At 38.9% G+C, this 22,881-nt stretch overlaps 1 protein-coding gene across 1 annotated transcript in view; it reads right to left on the bottom strand.

Annotated features, from left to right (window-relative positions):
- Window positions 1-22,881, bottom strand: part of LOC121664398 (transcription initiation factor TFIID subunit 4-like) — a 144,824-nt gene that overhangs the window by 25,678 nt on the left and 96,265 nt on the right. The window contains exon 14 of the mRNA XM_042027681.1: window positions 19,927-20,049. Within this exon, the coding sequence (XP_041883615.1) occupies window positions 19,927-20,049 (123 nt within the window). The remainder of the gene's footprint in view (window positions 1-19,926; window positions 20,050-22,881) is intronic.

Genomic DNA, 22,881 nt, shown 5'->3' with positions numbered 1-22,881 from the left:
CTGAAAGCAGGCAGCAGTCCAGTAACACCCACAGGCCTCAGAGGCATCCTGTGACCCCCTTAGAAAAGTCACATTCACTTTGCTCTTGAGAAAGGAAAAATAACGCTGGAGGCATTTTGTTTTAAACCATGTGAAATAAGGAAATGTGAGGATGTGAAAATGAAGTGAAAAAAGTTAGAATTCATTTCCTCTCTTTGCAATGGCTTAGAAGCAAAACTGGTTCATTTTGAAAGTGTGTGTAAAAATCTGATACATTCACCAGTAGGCAGTGACTACAAAATGCTTAAGGTAAAATATGTAAATATGTAAAATAATCTCTTGAAAACCATCTCCTTTTGTGCTTGAAAGCATTTTGTAAAAGCATCTTTATTTCTCAGTAGCATTAATAGACAGTCAGAAAGAAAACTTGTCAAAACAAAAAATAGCAACAAAATTCAAGGTACTAGAAAAATATTTTGAAACAAATCTGCAGAATAGTGAAAGGGAAGAAAATTAATGCATAAGTTCCTTGGATGACTTCTGCCCTTTTAGTATTAATCTGAATAATAATAAAGGAACATGTAAATTACAGTTTCAAAATTTTAAATGGGGTTATTTTAACTATCATAGACTTAAGGCAAATCTAATCTGCCAAGTCTTCACTCTCATTTCAGTCTAAAACTATGTCTCACTTTTTTACTCCTATTATGCCTTTTAACTTAAGATGGGCTTTTTATCTCCTAGCTAAGCACATCCAACCTCATTTCCTCGTTCCCATTAAAGAGGTCTACATAAACATGTATTCAATCTGTTTATTACTTGCCACAGACTGCTCATCTCGTTCCAAAATATTCTCATTAATAAAAGGTTGCACTTTGAGGACCCATTAGAATGCTCAAATTAAGAGAATACTTAAAAGCTTTCATTCTTTGTCCAAAATTCCTGAGCTGTATTATGTATTATCCAAAACCAAGTAGCAGAGAATTCATTAATACAATTTTCAAAAACTGTTCCACAAGTGAGGTCTCAAATCTGAAAAATGAACTCCAGCATTAAAATAATTTGTCTTGATTTTATTTTTTTTTCCTTATGTGGAGAAAGCTAAGAATATACAAGGTAAGCTAAGGTAAGGAACATGTAAGGAAGAAGACAGCACCAAAGGCAGAGGATGGGAATCTTGAGCCACTGCAACACACAGGTACTGAATGATCCTTCTAGTATAAGGCTACTGGGAGTTAGCTGAAAAAATTGACATGGTATCAGGCTTCAAGGGGGTATGTAACTAAAGAAACACCTACACTAGAAAGGAAATAATGATGCATTGGAATTGTTTTGAGACATGGCAAAATTTATACAGCCCAGGAGTTTTTATAAAAATCTCATCAAAATTAAAAATTTTTCAACATCAATAATGACAAAATAATTTATTTGCAGCATCGCATCCGAGCCCCACAACCAGGCTACCCCACATCCATTTATGGGGAGATAGATGTATTTACCATGTTGGAGAGAACTTCTTACTACCATTCTGGAATTCTGACACTATGACAAGTTGAAAGGAAATCTGGGAAGTTGATAATGCCAAAGAATGACATACCCAAAGTCTTCATCATTCTCTTTTCCACAGTATTATGATTAAGTGGATGAACAGTAGGAATGGCAAAAGGATGGTCTGTATCAGTATGAAATGGAATCAACACACCCAGCTTGATTCTCCTCCCTGCCATCCACTCCAAACTGTGATTTCTTAGTAAACCGAAGATGGAACGATGATACATCTTGACATGCTTTTAATATGCAAACTATTAATCTTAGAAGGTATGATTCTGCAAAATTTTTAAGTCTGAAGTGCATGCCTGAGTTAAGTATTTAGATAAACTGGCATTTTTTTCTACCTAAGACAGCTATAGTTAATGGGTCAAAACATAATTTGCCTGTCTTGTTTGAGCTCACAGACATTTGTACAAGTGTCACAATCATTCATGTGACACTTGTCTGCTTTATTATTCTATGCCAAAACCAAGCAAATGTTCACAAGATTTGTTTTTCTGAAGCATATAGGGAGCACATAAGAAAAGCAAAAGACATGAATAATAGTAAGCAGGGAAGCTTCATAGATACTCAGACTGCTCCTTTCCAACACCGCTTTTTTGAATGCAAGCTTCTCTTCCCTGTGTTCTTTACACTGTCATTAAATTATTATAAGAGTGTTTATAATCAACCCAGTTATGGTCAAGTGTGCATTGGCCTGTAAATTCAAATATCCTGCCCTCCCATCATCCATTCACTTCCTCACAGGCACAGAGAAAGGAGCTTCATGACTGAAATATCCCGGGAATATGGGCACATGGATGACTCCTCCTCAGTTCTGAGCGCTAAGGAGGGAGTTCGCACACAGCTCTTCGATGGCAATCTCAGCACAACTGAACAGCTTCTTTGTGTAATTCCCTTATTTTCATTCCACAGCTGCTCTTTACTGAGACTTACACATATAACCATTGCTGGGAAAGTATAGGAAAGTTAATAATTGTTAAAGGCTTACATGAAAGTAATTGTTCTGTTTCTTCTGAATTGCCAATACTGATTTTGCTGTGAGAGGGGATTATGGAAAGAAATGGAACACTAGAGATGGGAAAGTACTGTTACCAAAATAATCTAACAAATGCAAATACAGCCCCCAGTATTAACAGAAGTGTCGAGTCTAAGAGTACAGACAGATGTTCGCTCTGGATCCAGCTGTGCTGATGAAGGGCTTTGTGCCCCCCAGCTGCTCCTCGGTGCCCCCCGCTGAAGTCATTATCCTGCGGATCCGCCCCGATTCACTCGGGGCAGGGCCAGCCCCAGCCCACACTCCCCTCACATGGGCCACAACAATCCAGCTGATTTTGCCCCAGTGAGTGCCCTTGCATGGACCCTCTGCCCGAGCCCATGGCAGTGACCTCCTCAACCACTCACACGATGGCAACCAGAGCAGTCCTTGCACTGGGATGCTCCTTCTGAAGCCCTAGAAAACAGGCACTGCTAAAATACCATCTCCCTCAGTCATATATATAATAAGCATTTTTAAAATCACCTAAACAAATAAAGCAATGCTTAGCATCTGATTTTTAATTTTCTTTTTTTTTTTTTTTTTTTTGCAATAAACATACCCATGGATTTTTCCTACCGAACTACAGATAGGATTCCAACAGCAAAAGGACATCTGAAAACAGCACAAACAATAATGATAACTTAAAGTGTGCACAGCACCGAACCCATCACCTTTGTTCAAATAATGCTTGTAAGTGATCACCAAGACTAACAACTTAAACCACAAGCTGAAACATTGGTTTGTTTAGTGATTCTTGATTTTGAGGGCATAGATTATATTTGACACAACTTTCACACTGAAACAATCTGAGATTTTTGTTAATAAAGACAAAATATAGGTAACATTTAGAGCTGCAAACTCCTTATCTAGGTCTGACACATTCCCTTGCGAACCTGTAAAATGCACTGTAGAACAGTATTTTTTCATTTAAAATTTGCAAGAGAATTTCATATCATCTTCCACTTATTTTTGAAGGTGTATTTCAAGCCATGCAACACACATTTCCCAGCCTAATCACAAGGTGTCTACTGTTACACAACACATGTTAAAAGAGTTCTTTAAATACTAAATACTAATCGTGACCATATTTTCAGTTGGATTTCAGCCTGCTCTGGTAAATTCTCTCTTGAGGTGACAAACTAGCAGTACCTGAACTCATTACAGCCTGATTAATTATGCTGCTTTCATACAAAGGAGAAGGAGACTTCAATCAGAAGTGGTAACCTTAAACAGTACCTGTGTAGCAGCATATCAGAACATCAATCCCAGGTCCATGCACTTCCATTTGCTTTGAGAATTCTTAGTAATGACTTCTCCCTTACTATCAAATAGCTCAGCTCAACTCCATGGCCTGAAAAACTAATGGAAGAGGTTTGGAACACATCAGTTCCAGCTGACAGAATTTACACCACTTACCAGAAACACTGAAAACTGCACCTTATACTCTCTACTTGCTTACCACAACCTCACTACACAACCAGCCTTTTTCTCCCCAACTGAACACAGCAGGAATTTGGGGAATAAAAGGAGAAGAGAGGAGCAGAGCCAAATGTCAGAGATCTCTTTTCTCATACAGCTGACGACTTGCCAGGTTTTCATCTTCTACATATTTGGAGGCAATTTCCTTAAATGATCAGAAGCTGAGAACCACCTGGCTATTACCTTCTCCTAAAGCAGGCATATCACCACAACATAGAGACAGTACCTAGACAGCAATACTGTTCTTGCTTGCTTGCCTTTTGTGCGTGCAAAGGCAAATAAATATAAGACAAGAATCTGGCATATGTGTCTAAAATACACACTGCATAATTAAACTAAGAATGAAAACAAATCAAAGGTATATATGTTCAAATAGTATTTATTGTTCCTTTACATAAAGGAACAAGGAACTTGGCAAATATTTCTTATGAATAAAGGCCCATCTTCACGAAGTATGGGTTATGAATAGCAATGAACAAGATAAGAGCACACAAGATAAAGCCAGCAAGAGCAAGCCACAGATGGAAGCAGAGCCAGACTGACAATGGAAGAATTCCCACCCTACCGGGCTACAGAGCATTCTCCACACAACTGTTTAATGCCAACACACATCAGCATTTACACTAAAGGAGACACTTCAGAGAAGTATTTTTAAATGCAAAGTTTGGGATATCTCTTTTTTAATATGGATAATACTCAAAGCATAGATCTCTCTACAGACTTAGGTCTCTCGTGCTTAGTCTGTAACATGCCTGTGTGCTCTGCTGCTAACGGCGATTTAAAGGATTTGCTGTACCTACAGAATTGTATTATGGAGATCCTAGAGGGTATGACTAAAACTTGTTGAAATTAAGTTCTAAGGAAATATATAAATGTAGGTGACTGGTTAGGGTTTGGTTAAAGTCAAGAAGAGAAGCTGCTCCCAGGTCTCTTTCTCAGAGCCAGCTGCCTGTAATAATAAATACACAGGGTTGACTGTGGAATCAGGTGCTTTGGAGAAAAATAATAATGCATTACAAATTTTGCCAGACCAACAGGCTTCCCTGTCTCATTCAAATTCACCATCGTCCTGTATGAACAAAAACTGCAGGAAGACAGCTTAGACTGTCACACTCAGGCAAAAGGAGCTGGCACTGACTGCAAACAAAATGCAGTGACAAAATGTCATCCCTCTTGTTCTTCACTTAGGGATGCCCCTGCATCATACTTATGGACCCAGGTTGTCACATTTCTCTTTTAATTAGGCAAAATAATGCTGCAGCTAATACCTAGCAGAAGAATTTACAGTGTTTGTGGGAAAAGTATGAGATCAGCTTGCAAAACCTCACTCCTAAAAGAAAAAAGAGGAAAGGAAACTCAAAAATAGATTCTTTAATAAAGAGCATTGTTTAAACACTTAAGGCAGCTCCTCATCTTTATCCAATTTTTGTAAACAGAACTCTGATTTTTGTCACAGATAAGAGATTTAAAACCACAGAATATCAAGTAGTCGAAAAACGTTTTGTGCATTAATTAAAACAAGTTGTGAAACGATACTATTCACTAAATTGCTAACAGGTTCTTCTAAAGAGAATTAAATGTAAAGAAAAATTCAATGGGTTTATTTTCAATTATATGATTGCCTTCTTTTCAATATTTTTCCTCAAAATTTAACCATGAAAATAAAACCTTTGTATGTCTGAACAGAGATGAAAATGTATACTTAATATTTTATCAATTACTATTAACTTTGCTATTAGTATAAGTATTCAAAGACTTAAAAGTACATGTTTTAAAGATATATAAACCAGCCAAAAAATAATCTTAAAAAAAACCCCCAGTAGCGCAGAAACCTCCTTCAGAGTCTTCAGATTTGGCTGGCTCAACCAATCTGCTATGGCCACTCAACCAGTTAAATAAATTTCTATAATGATTTCACCATTTTAGGCTGCCTATCTGCAAGTTCTTACTGTCAACACGAATTACCCTGTGTGCTGCAATTCCCCCATCAATTGAGACAAAGTATGACTGTTGTAGTGCTCTGTTAACATGACATGCTTCTCATGGATCTGTATTCCAAATGTCAGGATGATCCGGCCCAGCCAGCCAGAAGTGTCCTGTTACCAGACCTCGGAGAACAATTCCCACGAAAGGGTACAGCCCAGGCAGGTGAAGGGTTTTCTCTGGTGTGCAGTCTGGAGCTGGGGTGGCTCTGGTGCAAGAGGAGTGGGAGCAGCTCAGGGGATTGATGTGACACAGCCCAGCGCGCCCGCCTGACGCGACACCCAACTGACACCAACCCCAGCAGAGCCAGGGCAGGTGCCTTTGTCTGGGGAGGGAGAGGGCAGAGACAGGCCATGAAAAGCTACTCATGAGCTGCTTTGGGGTTTTCTTCTGGAGACAAGTTGTTCAGAAATTCAGCACAAATCTGAAGTTTTCATAGAGGAGCTACTTACATAAAGCAATTGAATGCTGGAGATAAAAATATCCCCCTAAAACTCCTAAAAACTGTAACTGTTGTTAAGGCTTATAGGATTACACATTTAAATTAAAAAATAACGAATCTCAATATGTACACTAAGTAATTCAGAAGTTACAGATGACACTGCCTCATTAAAAAATTATTTTGAAATTAGAAGGCTTATGTTAAATCCGTAATTTAAATATGACAAAAAGTCTAATTTTGTAGAATTGGCAGTTGGAAAAACAGTAACACAAAAAGAAACACAGCTTTGCTATCTCCCACCCACAAACTCAGTACAACTTCATAAATTTACCACAGCAGTACATAATACCTAGAGAGTAAGGACAGAAGTATAGAAAATTATGTTAAAAAGTAATTGGTCTTCATCACCACCAGGATAAAAGACAATATATAACTTTTTTAGAAGTTGTATGAAACCCACAAAATCTTGTATCCCAGTAGAGCTGATATAAGAAATGCATTTGACTGCAGACCAACCAGGATTTACAGCCCAACATAGGCTGCACAAGCTGAATTATGGATTACATTACATTTTTTTTATATATGGCACTGTACAAAAGAAACCCCAATAGGTCAAATTGATGTATTAATCACTACAGCTAAAATAAATACTGTATGTGAATAACATCTACTCATGGGCCACAAAATCGATCAAGGTAGAGAATTCTGAAGACACTTGGAACATTGGAGCCTTCAGCACCTATCAACAATATCAACTGAAAAGCATTAAAATGCTCATTAAACGTTTGTAATTTCCACTAATTGCTGCAGACCTGTCAGACATCACAATGAAATACACAATGTATACATCCAGATTTGATTATGGAGAGACCAGAGCTAGGACAAACAGTTGACTCTAGCCTGTACTTTAAGACTTTACTCCAGATGCTCTTCATTAGGGGTTTTCTAAAACAATGTACTATTGCTTAAGTGATTTGGACACTCAAAACTGAAAAATTAATGATCTGTGGTGGAATCAAATCACCTGTTGTACTTCTTCTTGTCCTCAACCAGGAGAAGCCACAGAACATGTCCCATTACAGTTAAGCTCATCAAAATAAGGAACATTTCACAATATTAAAAAATAACTAATTGAAGAGTCAGGCTCATAGTACTTCTTGAAATAAATAATTCTTCTTCTGGATTCTCAGTCAAGACATAAGACACAATGTCGAATATTTCCAAAGATACAATTTTTATTTCTTTCTTTAGAGAGAGAAAACCTACCTTCTAATTTTCTTCTGGAAGCCCTTCCATATTGGTTCTAAATTATTTAAGGAATATTATGAAATGAAAAGATATTTGAAATCTTGATGTATGTTTGCTCTTAACATCACTGGCAAATTATTATTGCTTTGACTACCTGCATAGCTGACAAGAACATCAGGGAACAGTACCTGCAGTTCTTCATTTTTCTGTTACTTAGTAAGATAAAAGCTAAGTCAACAGCAGCATCAAATTTATCCCATCTCACTGTAGTGACACAGCTGAAAATAAAAACTCTTGCTGAAAGAATTTTGGGGCAACATAAGTTTTACCAAAATGCAACACACCTATGGCTGTCAATGGTGTCTAGGGGCAGGAGGCAAGCTTGTACAGAGTGCACTTTGTTTCCCCTTCCCTCCTTTAATTGAGCTTCAATGTACTGAAACCAAATGCTATTCATAAAAATTACTTACAGAGATGAGAACAGTAACTTTGGCTTTGGAGACATGCACTAGGCACATTTTTCAAGTCCATTAGGTGTGGCTCATTTTTTCCTTTGTAACTATGTCTCTTAAAGTTGCTTTTTTTAAAAATGGCAATAGCATAAAAATGAAAACAAATAAAAAGAGAAAACCGAGGGATTAACAAACACTTGCAAAAGAGAGAAATGCAGGTGGCTTCTTTTATGGATTAGGAAAAACATATCACAGGCCAGTGATAGGGCCTGGGAAAAAAATGCCCTCTGCCAACACCTCCCCTATAGATAAAGCAGGCTGCAGTGCTGCTGTCTTTTTGATCAAGAGAAGAAATCCCACACCAATGACTGTTTCCCCTGACAGACTGCTTGTCCTTTTTAATGTTACATGAGAGCACCAGCCTGAATTTCCCTCCCCTCAGAGCTCATACCACTACCACTGATTAGAGATGCTGGTCTGCCTAGGGGTACTCACTTCTTTGGCCAAGGCTGTTTAACCTGTTGTGCTCCTTGTATTCCCTACCTTCTCCTTTGGAGATAGAAACTTTGCCTTTTTTATGGAACTTTTTGCTCATTCTCCTGGCACAGCTTCCTCTAAATTGTTCACTAATTGGTCCATCATACAAAAGTTCAGCTCTTGCTAGGCTCCTGTCTTGGCAAGAGAGTGTCATGCTCAAAAAGACTGGAGAATTATCTCTTTTATTGGTAATTATAACATGGGTCAACACTATTTTCATGCTGCTATAGCACGGAAATCACTTTTTATGATACCTTCTACTTTCTCAAACACAGCTGCAGAAAATCTCGTAATTCTCCTCATTTCCCTTCCCATACAACACTACTGTTCTTTGCCCTTTTGTTTGCTGAGATAATTATACCAAGAATACTACAAACAGAATAACAACAGCCAGTGAAAATAGGTCTACTGCACTCCCTCCTTCAGACACCTAATCCACAGCCCAGCTCAAAGCTCATCAGCAAAGTGAGAGGTAGGGTAAGATTTCCCAAAGTGGTTCAACAGCCCAGAAGTCTGACTCCTAAGTGACCTACGGTTTCCATACCCAAGTTTTGTAATAATTTAACTTAGTTTTAGTTAACACTGTGAAATGTCTGTGTGTATATTCAGTCATGCTTGGAAAAGTGATCTGTAACTAGTTAACAAAACTACGCTGTGAAACTAACTCCAGAACCCCACAAAGTGACACCAGTTAAAAAGCTATAAAGACCATAATTTTATGCAAATCATTGTAACTTCATATAGGCCAAAAAAGTGAGATTTTGCTCCAAAGACAGGAGGAGGAGGAGGGAAAAAACCCAACTCTGACTTACAAGTCAGGGAGACACTCATGGTAATTTTATCACCACAGTCCTTCTAGATGGTAAAAAATTTCCTGAAGTTGTTGCTATTTTTTAACTTCTCTGCTTCTCTTTTTGACGTCTCTTGGGTTGACGGTATTAGAAAACCCCCAAACTCCACCAGTGTAAAAAATCTTGCCACGGCTGGGGAGCTGCAGTGCTGCCTGATGCCCTTCCCTCCCTACTGCACCTCCCCTGCAGGAACTGGCTGCCAGCCTGTAACTTGAAGGCAAGCAGTAACCAAGTAACTAATAAATAAGGAGTACACCACTAAAGTAAACAGTACCCCAGCTATAATTAGCTAGAACAGACAAGCTGCTGGTGGTAGATGTCTCTCCGAGTTCCCTCAGGCCCTCTCCAGCCCCCACAGAATCCCTTTAACCAGCATGCTCCTGTTTGACTCCAGGCAAAACAAAAACAAAAACCCCCTTTTTTCCTAGTCACTCACTAGAACAGAGTATGTAACAAAAGGAACACCAAGATGAAGATCCCACTATCAGCTATTTTTACTGTATTATTTCTTTGAAAGCAAAATACTGCCTGTAATAGTCAAGACACACTGGGAAACTTCATAAACCTGCATTTAACACACACTGATTACTCCCAAAGACTTCCATGGACAAATAGCATGAGACTTTTCAAAAGCACACAATATGACAATTTCTAGAAAGAAAACCCTGGTTTTACTGTAGAAATAAATATAGAAAATAAAGCATTTTCCTACACCAGAACCAGACAGGGATTAGCAAAGCCGAGCTCATGCAGTAGGAAACGGAGGGAGATTGACAGGAACACAGCGCTCCAACAAAAGCTTATTGCAGGTAATTAATGTTCTACACGAGGCACATTACTGACTTCAAACAAACTCACCACTCTGCTTAAAGTTAAGCATGTGCACGTCCTTGCAGGTTTGGAGCTCACACGCTCAACTTCTCATGAATGTGGCCAAACAGGCCCCACTTCGCCATCACTCCTACAAAGGAAGGATGTGCAAAGCACACTGTTCCATTATCTGTGGACAGCTTCTAACAAAGCTGAAAAGCTCGTTTCAGCTCAAAATTTACATATTTGAGCTCCACCTTTGAGTTTTATCATTGACAAATTTCAGACAAATTCTGAAGGAGGAATGTGGACAGCAGAAGGCTGGTCAACACATGTAAAAGAAGAGTGAGCATTAATTTCCAAATTAAGTAAATGTTTGCTCAAAATACTCTTACAATTTAGAATAGATCACAGGGATTAAAATGCATCATGTTCCTGAACAGAAAAGTTGGTCAAAATAAATTTGCCTGCACCACAAACTGCTGATAGTGTCATTTCATGATGACATCACTTACAAAACCTGTAATAGGGACGTCTTTAAATTTTGTGCACAGATATACATACAATATGCACACATTAAATACTGAGAAAAACATTCTGACTTCAAGTAAAATCTTGGAAGACTTGCACGTGGTAAAAGGAAACCACAAAAGGTCTGTTTTCGTTTCTCTTTCTTACACACTAAGCTTGTTTTCAATTGGGATTACTTAAAATGAAGGGATAATTTTTTGAACACATAATAAGACAGCAAGTCTTATGACTTATGAAATATTTATCTGTCAGGTTTTTGTTTTGTTGTCTTTTTAACTGAAGAACTTCTACTTTTTTATCAACAGACCACATTCAGCTGTACACAATGCACAGTACTAATGCAGAGGGAGCATGGCCATTGCTATTCTGTACCACCCACATCATCACTTGGGATGTGGCTTCAGGGGGAAGAAAATGTGGCCATACACTGGAATTAAGGCGGTGTGTTGAGTTTTGTCCCCAGGGAAGTTGTTGGGCCAGCACTGAAGAGTGCCCTCCCACCAGTCCTCAGCAGGACACAGCCGAGGCGTGGATGAGGCTCCAAGCAGCGAAGGGAGCCCAAGTGGAGCCCAAGTGGAGCCCTGCCGAGCACAGCTGGAAGCGGGCAGTGCAACGTGGCCAATCCAGCTTTCTGTGGGTTTTGTTGTCTCAGGGACAGAAAACGCGGCTGTGGGAGCACCAGCACCTTGTCTTTGTCCTGGGAACACCCGCGTGTCACAGCTGAGGTCTTGTTTTGGCCTCAGCCACACAGAGCTGAGCCGAGGTGGGGAACTCCTCTGGTGTGTGACTCTCCTGCTCTTTTGTGTCCTTTTGCTATCGATATTGTTCTGTTCCTTTGCGTTTCCTATCCCATTGCTGTTTGTTTTCAGTAAATTGTTATCTCACCCCACAGCCTCTGCCTTTGTCCCTCTCTCACTGAAAACAGAGGAAAGAGGGAAGTGGAGCAGCTTATTTGGAATTTAATTCCCACCACAGGGAAGCGCAACTTGGACAATGCTTTGGTTCTGCAATTGACAGCAGGTAAAATAACAAGTTCTGTTCAGCACTTCTAGGTAGGGTGTTTACTTCAGAAGCTGGCAACAGGACTCCCTTGAAGTTCAAGACTGTTTGCCCAAAGGCCCAGGGTAAACTAAAAATGTTAAATGACTAATTGTCACTCTCTGAAGGACCAACACATTACTTGACTGCCTATAAAACAATTGGCTGAAAAAATAGAAAAATGTGCATCTTAATACATTTTAAGCTCTTTAGACTTTTTCCAAACCTTAACTTCAGTAAAAAAAGTTTATTCCAAAAAAAAGATCATTCCACAAAATTTACCTAGCATTGAATAGGATCGAAGCAGAAGGAAATTCATCTATTTGATGATTCATCTGATTGCTCTAGGGAAGAATTACTTAAATGGGAAACATTGCCACCTTAAGATACAGGTATGACTCTTTGCATGTACAGGTTGAAAAGTTACACCTTGAAAATTTTCTAGTCAGGTTTTAAAAATTATTTTCACTGACATCTAAAATTGTCACAGCGCCTTGGCCCTTACCTTCTAAAGTCAGTGGACAAACCCTCTGCTAGACCCTTCCACGCTTTTTCTTAGTCTTACCAGTTTTATTTAGCCAGAAGAAGGAAAAATTCTGTAATTATAAGCATCAGGAAAACAGAGACTGCAAAATAGATTGTATATTTTTCAGTGTCTGAAAATCAGTAAAATAGAGAGAAGACAACTGAAAATATAGAAAAACTCAACCCAAAACCAACTCCCAAAAAAAGCCCAAAAAGCAAAGTCACATACCCTCTGTCCCCACACATCCTCAAGGTAGCTGCCTTTTGCAAGAAAAATACAGCCTCCCCAGGAATAGCAGTAGAGCTCCATATGGATTGACAAACAATGGATGAACTCTCAGCTACTCAGAAGTCTTTGTGCCAAGCTCTCATTTTCCATGCTAATAAGCTACACACACTGTATTTCCAATGTATCCATAAATAAAACAATTGTATTTATTATTACCATATCGATAAAATTTTCTTTTAAAAAATGTAGCCATTTTTTCTTTTGTAACCAAGGAGGAGGATTTCTATTAAGAAAAAAAAAGAACAAAACACTATTTAAGTAAGAATGCAGTAGAAACCTTTGAGAAGCAGAGAAAGAAGTGTTCTCATGGTCTCCTCCTGCATGCTACATCAACATCATGCAGTCAGGTGGGACCAACTTCCATCTCCAAATGAAGTAAAAATCAAATTTTTCTTGGCCAATAAGGAAAAATTATTAATATCATTGAACCCTCTGTCAGAATATTTTGTGTTCCACACATCAAAAGAATACACACAGTATGCAAACCTGTTCTACTAGTAAAAAAGAATGTTTTTCCTGGCACAGAGCCCACTTGCTATTTTCTTGCATTGCTGCCTGGCTTTTTCCTCCTGTCAGCTGAGATCCATGCAAAAATGTTCTACTGCCTCCTGACTCACTGTCTGTACTCCTGCCTGTTTGCAACAGGCACAGAAATGTGTTTCTACACATTCATTCCCAGTTACAATTATTAATCATCAATGTAAACACAGCATTATCCATCATCTTCAATGTCTTCCTACTTTTACTGCTAAGTCTGTAAGAAGCATTAGAGTAATGTTTATAAGTCTTGTTCCACAAAATAAAACCAGAATTCTAAAAAAACCCAGTTTGTGTTCATCACGGGCTAAAACACAGTTTGAAATTAAATTTTTAAAAATGAAAACTCATCACTGGGGCAATTGATTTTTAAATTGAAATCTCTTTCATTTAAGAATAAGGAAAAAAGGTGCAGTTACTAATTAGGGTAATACCTATATAGTGTTTCAAAATAGTGCTTTTGAAATAGATCACAACACGTTTACGGCGAACTATTTTAATATTTATTTGATTTTGAAAACAGGAAGTAAAACAAAACAGAAATGAAACAGAAGTTGAAGCCAAACTTGAGGTTTTCAAAGATTTATAAAATAGTATGCATGTAATTCCATAAAAAAAAAATAAGGACAGACTCCTTTCTTCTGTCTCCTTGCAAATTCAAACCCATAAATTTAAGTGATAGTTTTGGGATACCTCAAATGAAATCATAACTGCCAGCAGCAGTGACATCCTACACCAAAACGGGTCCGAGAGAACGCTCTTTTTTATCGTGTCAGTGGGACATGGAGCAAAAAGTGCTTGAAAAGGCAATGATACAATAAATCATAAAAATTCCTTCTGTTCTCCTCTCAGTCTACAGGCTTAAAAAGCACAAAAAGCAAATTTTAACTTCTTGATCCAGGAATGCTTGCAAAAGGTGTTCTGCTCTGTTGTATCTCTTTCATATAACTCAAGCTTAACCAGTGTAAAGGGGCTTTAGATTCCAGTGCCTTCTAAACATATCTTGACCACTTTAAACACAAAATAATTTATCAAGAGCCAACCATACAGTAGGAAGACCAAGCTGAGACTTGAGTTGCTGAACAAGTTGTTCCAAGGATCTTTGAAAGCGAATGCCGTAAAATAAACTTTAGTTCCAGAAGGGTGAGGGAACAGCCCAAAGATTTGCTCAGAGAACAGAAACGCTGATGATTGGTGTTTTTCCCCAAAAGAAAAGACTATTCCTTGGCTCTAGTTCTTTTGGGTCTGTCAGGAATAGTTATGCCTCATATATTGGCTGATTCATGACCTTCTAAAGTTTAGAAACTTTGGACAGAAGCCAAGGCACAACCCTTCTGTAACAGAGACTTCTGCAGGACACACTACACATCTCTTCTTGCTTCAAAGGGCAAGCAAGGAAGGAAACATGGCCAGGTTTTCCAAGAGACGGCTCATGTCTAACCCATTCCAAAGAGAAAATGACCTAGTATGCTGATTTCTTCTTAATATTGTTAAAATATTGACAGTGGATTTGAGGAATAACTGCAGGTGTTGCTGAAATGTCCATGGATAACCCAAGCATGAAGTGAGAATGTCAGCTGAAATGGTGCAAACAAATGAATCACGTTCTGTACTGCATAACTAAAAAGAGACTGCAGTCAAAAGAGCCTTTTTCCAACTATAGTACATACCCAAGTTCTTCCCACATAATCCTGAATCCATCCTTACAGTTCCACTTATAGAAATCAGGAGTTACTAATTGTATAAAGACCTAATGGACAGTAGTATTAAGTAACTTCTCTATGTCTGCATTTGGAAGCCTCTGGTACAACACAGATTTCCAAGTCCTAAACCAGAATCTTAATCATGTTTTGTACAAAACCTAAACATGAAAACAGCTTTAAAATACTTAAAATTATACCATCTGAAGGATTAATTTAATCAAAAAATGTGGTGCCTCATACCCAAAGTAAATCTCACTTCAGTAATTAGCTTTTCTCTACACAAACCATCACTGTTTTAAGTGTTAGTTTTGGGACTTTCCAAGTCTGCAGGAACATTATCTTTCTTGAGTAATATAATGGCTGGAATATACTGGATGAGAAAACACACAGAGTATCAGATCTCCCTTGAGCATTGGACCAACATATGGTCCTGCACATTTTGAAAGATGGTGTTTGGGATAATTTGCTGAATATTCTTAAGATGACTGCTCTTCTGCTGTGTGAGAAAGAGGGCTTTTTCTTATCCCTAAAATGACTGTCTTCAATAAGCGGTGATTCACTGAACTAGCCCTGGAGCTGCCTTTGGAAGCTCAGTATTCAAAAACCATCTGTGCCAGCAAGTACCAAGAGAGGGCTTTCACTTGATATTTAAACAAATTATACCCTCAGATATTTCAAACATATACTCTGTATTTATGTATTTTGGGATACCAGCCATAGGTCTTGATGAAAAGCCAAATTATTTAATTATTTTTATTATTATTAAATAAAGAAAAATACTCGTATTTAACCTCTACACTTTGATTCCATAATAAAAAATGAGGGACTTGAAAATATGCAAATTCTGCATTCATGCTACCTTACCAGTACTCAAATATTTAGCTTATAAATATAAATATAAAGCTACCTGGCCTAGTCTTGTCATGGTTAATCCTTTTTTTAAAGCTTTAGCTCTTACAATTACATGAAAATATCTATTTCATAAACAAACCAAAATTTTAATTCTAACTCTTAAAAGCCTTATAATGCAAGAAAAAAAACCATTGAAAATGTGAACTGAATAGATTCAAAATCAAACAAAAGCAACCCCCAACTTATATTTAATCTGACATTAGAGGTGCTTAGGGATGCTAAGTGAAGAATTTAAGTGCTTGCTGTCCTGAATGTTGTGACCTGTTTGCATCACCCACTGCTGAGTGCCACACAAGCATCACAGGACCACAGCACAGATCAGAACTGGGCAGCACTGCTGCTAAGCACTTAACGTGGGCCAGGATCCTTAGATACCTAACTTGGTAATCCAGCACAAAATTCCAAAAAACTGTGACTTTAAATGGTATTTTACAATAATTTTTGTCTAGTATTACTAAAGAAATGGAAAACCCCCAAAAAGTCCTGCAAATACAGTATTTTCAACTCTGCCAGGCAGAGAAGCTGAATCCTTCCGAAGGTATCTCACTTCTCTTTACCTCTTCTCCTTCACTCTTGATCTAAACCACATTATAATAATAAGCAGGCTGAATTACTGATGAGCTGCTGGCTGCTACAGAGGCAGCTGTATTTCCAGGAGATCATCTAAAATACGAGCAGACACAAAAGGTACTAAAAAGGAAGCGAATGAAGTGCAGGTGATCTCATATTTGCTGTCTCTGTCTGGTTGTTAAGTTCCTTTTCCAGTGCTCACTGGGCTCTAGGCCAAACTACTTCAACAAGCTAAGCAGGAACTATTCCCTTTTTACTGTTGTTAGATTAGTCTTCATCCTATTTATCAAATGGAGATGGGTCAGCCCAGGGTACAAGAGCCAGAGCCAAGCAAAGGGAAGGGGCAGGAATGCAGGGATTGGGATATGGGTCACACTGACATTAGCCCAGGCCACTTCATATTTGTGGTCTGAAACCAGTCACTCACTTGGTGGCAGTGCTATTTGGGAACATCAAGCCCCTGCTCATCCACTGTTTTACAGAATATTTTCCCCATGTTTTGGAAAGGCATTTGTTACATGGTTGCATGTAGAATAAAATTTTAAAAAACAGGTAAAAATAACCTCACTCCAAAACTGCTGATTTTCCATGTCCCCAGGTAAAAGTATTTTTAAAAAAATTAGCTGTACTAGTGCAGGAAAGACAATTGATGGGCCTGGTGTTGATAACTTATAATAATCCTGCCATCCAAAAACAAGCAAAGAAGTCCAAATGAGCTCTGGCAATGTGAGACAGAGAACAAGTTTAAAGAAAATACTCTCGAACAAAGTGCAGGTAGAAAATACTTACAGTTATTAACACAAGTTTTTTCACATTTACAAAAGCTGTAAAAGAGCTATTTCTCTCTATACAACAAACAGTACTTGAATACAGAAACACTAATCTTCTCCATCAACTTCTTAAGTAGAATATTCATCACTACTCCCTAAATTAAACTCCTGCTCAAATGAAAAGGATATAATTAAAAAGATCCAATTTCCAAAAATAAATTACTAGTATTTCTGTTAAAACAAGAAGCTGGACTGAAATCCAGCACTGCTCACAGAAAAATGGTTAATGCAACTAAGTAAAATATCAAACAAGAGTTAGTTCAGAAAAGGGGGAAAAAAAAGGAACATGCCAGGGAAGGATGATTTGTAAATGACATCTCTTTGGATCAGCAAACATGCAGGGTCCCAGCTGCAACAAAAGCAGACATTTAAGTCAAAAAAGATTAGTGAGGAGACTAGCAACTTCAATGCAAAAACTGGGTATTTTGACCAAAAAAAGAGGGCAGGCCAAGAAAGCTCAGGCCAACTCAGACCCTTCAAGCAGAGATTATCAGTAACAAGGGTTTTAAGCAGCTTAGAAATTGCTGGGAGAAATTAGAGTGTCATAGAGCATAGAGGAGGTCAGACATTTGATGGTAGAATTGGGCTAAGGGGGTGTTGGTACTACAGAACACAGAATCAGAAGGATGTTTATAATCTCCAGAAACCCAAAGAAGAGATATCACAGAGTCTTAGACAAACAATACAAAATTCCAGTCCCTTTTTACAGTGAAACGTTTTGGAGGAGTTGATTTTATTTCTGCATAGCAGCCCTAATAAGCTCAGAAGAATAACAGAAAGGGAGTTTCTAGGAGCCAAGCTGTGTGACACAGCTTCTACAGTACTTTAGGTCCTATTCCCTACAAAATACATTGATTAATGTGATACAGTTTCCAAGCCCTTGAAATCAGCTTCCAGCCAGCCATGTATATGAGCTGGCCAGGACGGTTAGAAGCTAAGAGAAGAGGCTGGGAGCAATTCCATCTGAACTGGCACACAAGTCATGGCTCCAGGAAATCCATGTATCGGCAAAAACTTCAAGGATAGTTTGCCAATTGAACAATACAGTTGTCCAGCAAAATTAGGGCTAGGGGAGCAGCAAAAGGAAGCAAAAACATCCAGAAGCCTTTGGAATTTGCCCCAGACCTTTATTTTTCCTTAAAGCACTGTACCAAGAGAATAAGGAGCTTCTAGAGAGAGAAGGAGGCTGTTCATCCTAATCCTTTCAGAGAGCTCTGATTAAACTGTTTCACTCACTGAAGGTGACCACAATTTTGTTCATCAAATTATCAAAGCTTACAAAAGAGTAATTTTTTAAAGGGATAACAGACAGTAAAAATTAAATTCTATTCCTTAGGATAAAATATTCCTTCGGTGAAGTGTTAGAATCTGAATGGATTAGAAGGTTCAAATTATTTTTAAATGAGGGAAAGCCAAAGCTGTGACCACCCAGTTGAGCTTCTAATGAAAGTTTCTTCGGGCCTGTTGCTGCAAGATTTGCTACAGGTGCATGTGGAGGAGAAAAGAATTCTTTAATGAATGTAAGATAAAGATGGGAGACTGAAAGGAAGGGCATAACAGGACAACACAACACCCAGGAAACTGCCTCAGTCTGAAATGAATTTAGCCAGAAACAGGAGCACCTCCTATGTATCTGAAGTCCTAAGTCAATTTTAGAGTATAAACAAGATCCACTTCTGTTCCTAGCTCAGCTAATTCCCTAGCACTAATCTTAGCACACGAGAAGAGAGAGAAGTCAGATAAAAGCTATCCAAAATGGGATACAAAAAGGCCTTTGGAAATGCCTGGCATTTAGACAGTCAAATGTCTGAGCCAAAACTGTTAGTTTAGTTATTCAAAACAAAATGTTTGCATTTTCCTCAGAACAGGCATGTAATAGGGAGAATTCCTCTGACTCCACTGTGTGGGCAGACTTAGCAAAAGGAAAAGCAGCCCAAGTGTATTCTGTACTAAACAACACAGTGCTCTTACAGAGCCACCCACAGCAGTGCAACCACATCACCTGGTTCACACCAGGTGATCAGGCTTTCGACAATTTTGCCTTTATTGTGTAGCACAGCTACTTCTCCACTTAAAATAACAGGAGAATCATGCCAATGAATCTGATTCCACTTCTAGAGCACAGTATTCTTATTGAAATTACAATTTAGCATGATTATAAACTCATCTTTGCAGTGGTGGGGGACACCTTGACATTCTGGAAGGAGTTCAGACACGTATTTGTCACAAAGCCACACTGGTATTACTACGAGCTCTTGGTTCAAACTGTAAGCAAGACTACAGTTATGGCTTTTCAGACACTTCTTCATTCCCTGCTCTTCTGGGGTTTTTTTCAGATTATGCAGAGGAAAAAACAGGTATGAAGGCAGCGAACAGTTTAAGACCCACACTTCACAGTTAACTATTTAAAAAATATTCTTTAATTATCTGCTGAAAGTTCACACTTGAAAATACAACTAAAAGGAGATGCCGTTTTAACTGTGGCAAGATAAGCTGGACTGCCAGTCCTGATGTGCATTTCCAAATGACACACTTCACTGACAGCACCAGCAGGAGCAGCTTTGGCTGTTCCTACGAGGTTCTGAAGGGGTGATTTCCCTTCCTCTGGGTACACACATACCTCTCCTCCTATGGTGAGCAGGCCAGGTGCATCCAGCTTCCGTTTCTTCCGGGGACCGATGGCTGCCAGTGCCGTTAGATTGGCATCCCTCTGCCTCATCTGGGCAAGCTCTTGCTGCTGCATCTATCAGAGAGGGAAAGAACTCTCTTTAGTTTTTATTCTGTTGCCATATCAAAAAGTTATCTTCAGACCTGCAAGCATGAGGTAGAAGTCACACATGAGCAATCCCTGAGAGCATTCTACTGCTCCCAGAAGTACTATTTTAGCAGCCTGGCCATAGAGGAATAATGAAGATACCGAAGTTCTTGATACTTTTCAGAGGATTTCTGCTTCCAAATACCTCACCTGTTTCCAAAACCACAATCCTTTTCATTGAAAACTGCCTCAGCAAGTACTTTATACTAACTACATATCTCCAGTTTAAGACCGATATGAAGAATGTAAATACCAATTCAAATCTTAAAAAACCCACATTTTTTAATCTTACATTTATTTTGAGTATTTCAAACATACTTGATGTTTCTTAAAAAAATATATACCTAAATTAATAAAATACCTCTGTTTAAATGCTAGCCAAAGGTAATGCTGACACAAAACCTCTACAAACTGAATTTACAAGTGCTTTCTGGGCTTAGGCTTTAGGTAAGAATACATTTGACTAGTTTGAAGCTAGAATTAAACAACCTGCCAGCTGCATTATGTAACAATGTAGCACACTACAGAAAATAGGAGAAAATGCTCTGGCCAGCAGAGAGGCAAGAGTGCATATTAACTATAAACTTTACAGTTCTTTCAGAGTGTTAATGGTGTCACAGTCCCATGAACACTAATATTTTAATAAATATTCTGATCAATACCGCACAAGAATAATTGATAAGGCTACCAGTATATTATTTTAATTAGATAAAAGCATTCAAAGCTGTTAGCAATAATTCCTATTAATTTCAAAACTTTGGGTTTGCAAAATGCCTTAATAAACTGAGAGGAGGCATTTGCTTTCTAATCCCACTGATGTCATTCTTGTTCCTGCTTCAGCAGCAGTGCACAGAACACCACATTGAGAAATTCAATGGTGGTAATAAAAACATTGTATGATACAGGCACAATTCTTCATTAAAATACAACTGAACTTACAAGCACAGAAGTGTCTCAGCCATCACCTACATGTGATCTGCACATACAAGCAGGGTCTATCTCAACCAATGTTAAAAGGAAAGGAGGTCTAAGCAAAAAAGTGCAAGTGTGGAGTCTCTTTTCTCCATTCACCTCTGCCCAGAAAAAGCGGATCCACCTCATGCTTCCTATTTAGGGCAGTTCTCTGATTAATTCATTTAGCAATCAATACACTTGTGACCACGCATTGTGCCTGAGTGGCTTTGGCCACAGGCTCACCAACGAGTGTTTCAAACTCCAGGTGATGGTGCCAGGGCCCAGCACGTGCCCAGAGCCAGGAGAGGGGTGGTGGGTGACCCAGAGGGCCCCTGGAGAGAAGCACAAAGGAACTGGAGCCAGCAAGTGAGCGGCACCAGGGCCCAGAACTGGGCACAGCCCTCGGGGTGTGCCCTCACCAGTGCCCAGCACAGAGGGACAGGCACTGCCCTGGTCCTGCTGCCCACACTAGTGCTGACACTGGCCAGGTGCCGTCGGCCTCGTGCCCACCTGGGCACGCCTGGGCTCATGCTCAGCTGCTGTCAACCACCACTGGCACTTTTCCCATCTTTGTCGATGACATGGACACTGGGATCAAGTGCACCCTCAGCAAGGTTGCTGACTGCACCAAGCTGGAACTGAGGATGTTCAGCCTGGAGAACAGAAGGCCACAGAAAGATCCCATTGTGGCTTTCCAGTGCTTAAAGAGACCAGAAAAGAAAGACAGAGATGGACCTTGGACAAGGGCCTGGAGTAACAGGACATGAGGGAATGGCTTCAAACTAAAAAGATGTGGATTTGGATGAGATACAAGGAAAAAATCCTTCCCTGTGAGGCTGCTGAGTTCCTGGCACAGGGTGCCCAGAGAAACTGTGGCTGCCCCATCCCTGGAAGTGTCCAAGGTTAGATGGGGCTTGGAGCAACCTGAGACAGTAGAAGGTGTCTCTGCTCATGGCAAGGGGTGAACAAGATGATCTCAAAGATCCCTTCCAACCCAAACCATTCTGTATTTTCACATTCTTCAGAAAAAGTGAATTCAGTCACTTAGAATTTGAAACCCCATTTTTCACATTTTTATGCTATATATTTTGCACCCGCAGTTATTACCGTAACTTCAGTGTAACATTATCTAAAAATACATATCTTATCTACAGGGTAAAAGAATTTCCTAAATACAAAAAAGAAATGCAGAAAAATATCTAAATAATAGTGCAAAGGTCTACACATACTTCTCTTTGCCAACTCATATTAGGTTTTTAGCTCAAATATCTTTGGCTCTCTTCCAGATTAAATGCCAGTTAGACAGACCTGCCCGCTTACCCTTTCAAGGTAGATAGCAACAGTGGTGAGCTCTAATCATTTACAAAGGTCATGATCGGAAGCTAGCCCGTAAGCAGTCATTTAAAATTCGATTGATCCCTATTTGTAGTCAGGGAAAGAAAATGGACATTTCAGCTGTATTGTAATTATGAGGCTTCAAGGCAATTGTAAATAGATGTGCAAATCCAGATACTGGCAAATACCTTAGAGAAGAAATTATTACTATAGTATAACATATATCCAGGAAAGGTTGAAGATAAAACTGCATATAAAAAAAGATCAATCATCTTTTTGCTAATTTGCCTTGCTTGCCAGCCTACAAGGGTTATCACAATTATCAGAAGTCTGATGAATATTTAAGCAAGGGCCAACTGGCTTAGAATGATCTCAGACGAAGTTGTCAAGCTCTGCAGAATAAGAAATTCTGCACTGGAGTAAGTATTCATTTCCTGGGAGGTGCAGGTCAGAAATGTAATATGATATATA

This window comes from Corvus kubaryi, unplaced genomic scaffold (genome assembly GCF_017639235.1).
Source record: "Corvus kubaryi isolate FWS band 111438036 unplaced genomic scaffold, C.kubaryi_AGA036_p1.0 37300, whole genome shotgun sequence".
NCBI lineage: Eukaryota > Metazoa > Chordata > Aves > Passeriformes > Corvidae > Corvus > Corvus kubaryi.
Note: the sequence above shows the minus strand (reverse complement) of the source record. Positions and strands in the feature narration are given on the sequence as shown.